Source organism: Echinops telfairi, unplaced genomic scaffold, assembly GCF_000313985.2.
Source record: "Echinops telfairi isolate 266 unplaced genomic scaffold, ASM31398v2 ScPeMD7_23;HRSCAF=83, whole genome shotgun sequence".
NCBI lineage: Eukaryota > Metazoa > Chordata > Mammalia > Afrosoricida > Tenrecidae > Echinops > Echinops telfairi.
In genome coordinates this window covers 27622918-27627040 of record NW_022103920.1, presented here as the reverse complement: position 1 = coordinate 27627040, position 4123 = coordinate 27622918, and the positions used below count along the sequence as shown (strand labels likewise).

Genomic DNA, 4123 nt, shown 5'->3' with positions numbered 1-4123 from the left:
CACACACACACACACACACACACACACACACACACACACGATGGTAATAAAAGATGTCTCTCCTATCCTGGTCTCTGTCACTCTCTTACCAGCATGTCAGAGTAGTCCCTGGTTTGTTCCTAATGGGGGACGAGGACATATCAGCTTTAGAGCAGACAGACACAGGAGGGGCTGCACACATGATTCATCTAACAGTGTCACCACAGTTAATTGGAAAATAAATCCAAGTGTCAAAAGCCGGATTAGGTATATATATGGTTAGGTATAGTTTTATAGGTTAGGTATAATATATTATGTATACACACACACACACACACACACACACACACGCACGCACACATATACATAGCAGGTACAGACATTGCTACAGGTGTCACAGGTACCAGCTTTTAACTTTCACTTCCATAAGTAAGTGTATCAAAAACCATCTCATTCCTTAGCAGCAGGTCACAGGGCACAAACCGTGCACCAGGAGCCATGCTGTAGCACACATGTTCTACACGTGGCCGCAGTGTGTCCCATCTTTACCTGACAAGAGCACAGTGACCTGCTCGGCCTGATGCTTCCTCAGGAAGTCCCACGGGGACTGGGTGAAGCTCTGCCCAACTGACCATGGCACGTTTCCTGTTCCATAAATAAACAAAGTGACAAGCAATGGTTTAGTAATTTTAAACACGAAGCCACAGATGAGCTCTTCTCAGAGGGGCCTACGGAGTGCAGGGCTCAAACTCTCAGACACACCGCTCACACAGGGAGGGATTCCCTGATGACACTGTTGTTGAAGGCGAAGAGGAAGGCCTCCCTACAGACATCTCCCAAGGCGTATTTGCTAGGGAGACAGAGAGATGCAAACATGGCTAAAGTCAAGTGTCCAGGTTTCTTGTGATCTGGTTCCTCCTTGCCAACTTTCTTAGCTTCACGGGAAACATGTTTTTAGATCCAGAAACGCTAGGTGAGCTTCAGATGCTCAGACCAAGGCGTGCTTTCTCACGCCACAGCACTAGGGACTACCCTGGATCAGAAGGGGCTCACGGCAGAAGTGTTTGGTTCGCGGTGGCGGCTATCAATTCTGACCCAAGCCACCCCCACGTGACAGAGTGGAACTGCCCCCAGTGGATCTTCGTGGTTGTAATCTCAATGGAAACAGATGGCTAGTTCTTCCTCCTGCAGAACCACTGATCACACTGAACTGGCCATTGCTTGGTCAGCAGTTGACTGCTTAACCTTTGTGACACCACGGCTCCTTTTACCCTAGGAAGAGAGAATAATATGTATTCCATCCAATCTCTTCTCCAGATCAATTCATTAAATTCGGAATGCCAATATGCCCCCTATAACACACATGCATACCTGTGTGGTAGTTACGTAATCAAGCATCAACTTGAGGATCTTATGGGCGAAGGGGTGGAGTCTAGCCTGTCAATCAAGTCATAGCTAACAATGCCTCTATGTAGGCATGGCTTTCTCATGATTCTGGGAACTTCCTCTTTCTCTCCCTAGAGGAGGGCCAAGCTCTCTCTCTCTCTCCTTTACATTCCTGTTGAAGAGCCACATGGAGCCACGCTGATGGCAGCCAGCACCCTGGAGAGGCATCCACTGCCACTGGATCCACAGGACTTTCCACCCACTAGCTTGTCATCTCCCTGCATTCAGCACTGTTGACTCAAAGAGGAATTTATGGACTAGTATTGGATATATTGGATAATATTGGACTTATTATGCACTTGATCTGGACTGGGCTGGGATGTTTTCTTAATATACAATTACTCTTTGATATAAAGTTCTCTCTTACACACATATGAGTGTCTCTGGATTGGTTTCTCTAGTCAACCCGGACTAAGATAACCTGCTTATCGCTGAATGTGGCTTAGGCTACTGAACCAGCACACTCATATCTAGGTATGCATTGACAGCAGTACTATCGTTACCGATTACTGTAAGCAGCTACAGTCAAGCACGAGACTAAATCCTTTCCTCACACAGTTAAATACATTTGGGATCTAAAGTCCTACTAGGTTCCCGTATATGGCTGCATAGCTCCAACTTCTGTGACGAATATGGGTATGGGAGCATTGAAACCTTAGCATCCACGACTCAAAAGGGTCCATGTATCCAATCATGGTGATCGTGCACTTGCCTTCATCAGTTTCCAATTAGCTAGGCAAGGGCTGATGCACGTGACTGCGCTGCCTCAGCGGGGAAACCCCTGCAGCGGGGTGCCTCGAATAATTGTTGCGTTTGGGGGGGAAAGGGTTTCTCAGAACCATTCTAATGCATTTTTTCAATGCATTCAGCTAGATTAATGCTCCTCTAAAATCACTGTTGTGATCACACCAACAGTCCATGGGATCAGGTTGTCATAATTTGCTCTAAAACGAGAGGTGACATCAGCACACGTAAATTAACAGCAGAAACCACTTTCTCTTGTAATAAACCGATGCATTCATAGCAAGATAACAGTTTGCCTTTCTCCCACTTGGCTGATCATTCGCAGCAAGGAGGCAGTGGAAGGTGCACAGGATTTCCGGTCACACAGCCTGCTCTGCTGATTAGTTGTGGAGCTCAGGCAAACCATCTCGTAGCCTGCACAGTCACTGCACAATGAGGCTGTTGTCGGGACTCACTGAGGTACCGTTTATGAAGTGCGCAGCGGTCTTGGCACAGCTGTCGTGGGCCCACAGATGTTCATTTTCCCGGTACAAGAAGGGAGCAAATACCCCTGGACACTGATATTTAGAGAGTGCTCATTCTGCTCGGCCCAGAACACATCTTCTCTTTAGCGGTTCTTTGGGGTCTGTGTTCTGGTATCTACCCAAGAGAAAGAACCAGCTGCCACCTGGGCTTAGGTCACGGGGCAGCTGCCAATGTGTCTTCACTGACATGCTTCTCCCAACGCTCAGAGGGCGCCTGCCCTGGAGCGGAGGTGCCCATGGCCTGCGGCACCCGGTACGGCCCAAGACCAAGTCTGGATCCGCACTCAACTTGTGCATTGGAAAGCAGCTGCAGTGTGGCTCATTTTTGGCTTTTCTCTGGAATAGCAAGCACAATCACAAAGCCTCATCAAGGACTTTCATGTTCTTACTCTGCCTATGATTGGAGGCATCACAGCAATTTTATACCAACAGCCGACATTATGGAATAGCTGCTTTGTGAATACTCAAGCTCTCAACACCGGCAGCTGCCACGGGCGGGCTTTCAATGCGCTTACTCAGTGAACCGAGCTCATGCTATGCCGCCCACAAGCACAAATAATAAACCCAGCACCTTCCACTGCTTTCACTGCAGGACTGGGGATACCTAGTGTGATGGACAGGACGCTGGTGGCACTGAGGCCGATGCTGGCTTCAGCGGGGCTGTTGAGCGTCACGTCCTCCAGACTCCACCATCCATCAGAAGAGATCGCTTGGAAATGACTGGTCAGAGCTTGACTCACTGCTTTCGAAAAATCGTCCCATGATGTTGGTTTGCGGATATTTAACGCGCATATTGTGTGTTCACTTTCAAACTCATCGGGACCGGAGTTGTCTCCTTGAGTCTCGCCCACTGAGATCCTTAAGGGTATTTTAAGAGCATCTATTGAAAAGAAAAGAATCGGAATTTAAGAGGGGGTGGGGTACCCACCCAAACCCTAATAGAAAGAGAACCAATTACAAAATAAACAGCTGTGAGCATTGTTTAAAGAAACCAAAGCATGGTACCCCATCGGACGTGACTGAAGAACATGCCTAGAGATCAAAAATCAGACCTTGATCTATTTACAGGTTTTTCTTTAAATGTTTTTCTTTTAATTAATTTATTCTTCTATGGGTAATTGGTTTTCTTTTTTATTGTCATCCTGTGTTCTCATTCAGCGCCTATCTTGCTATGGCTTGATTTTTGTTGCATATTATTATCTCTACAGATCTATCTAGATAAGATAGGCTGGATGAACAGTCTGGAGGAGAAAACAACAGGACCAATGGTTCCGGGGGGACATGGGAGAGGGGGAGGCAGGGGTAAGGAGGTGGTGTTGACCAACCCAGGGACAGGGGAGCAACAAGTGATCCAAAGTCAGTGGCAAGGAGGGTGTGAGAGGCCTGGTAGGGATTCGGTAAGGGCAATGTAACCGAGCGAAATTACTAAA

At 47.5% G+C, this 4123-nt stretch overlaps 1 protein-coding gene across 2 annotated transcripts in view; it reads right to left on the bottom strand.

The window, feature by feature from the left end:
- Window positions 1–4123, bottom strand: part of CTTNBP2 (cortactin binding protein 2) — a 146348-nt gene that overhangs the window by 43899 nt on the left and 98326 nt on the right. For both annotated transcript variants that reach the window (XM_045288873.1, XM_045288874.1), the window contains 2 exons: window positions 3298–3573; window positions 529–624 (listed from right to left, as the gene is read on the bottom strand). In XM_045288873.1, coding sequence (XP_045144808.1) covers window positions 529–624; window positions 3298–3573 — 372 coding nt within the window. The remainder of the gene's footprint in view (window positions 1–528; window positions 625–3297; window positions 3574–4123) is intronic.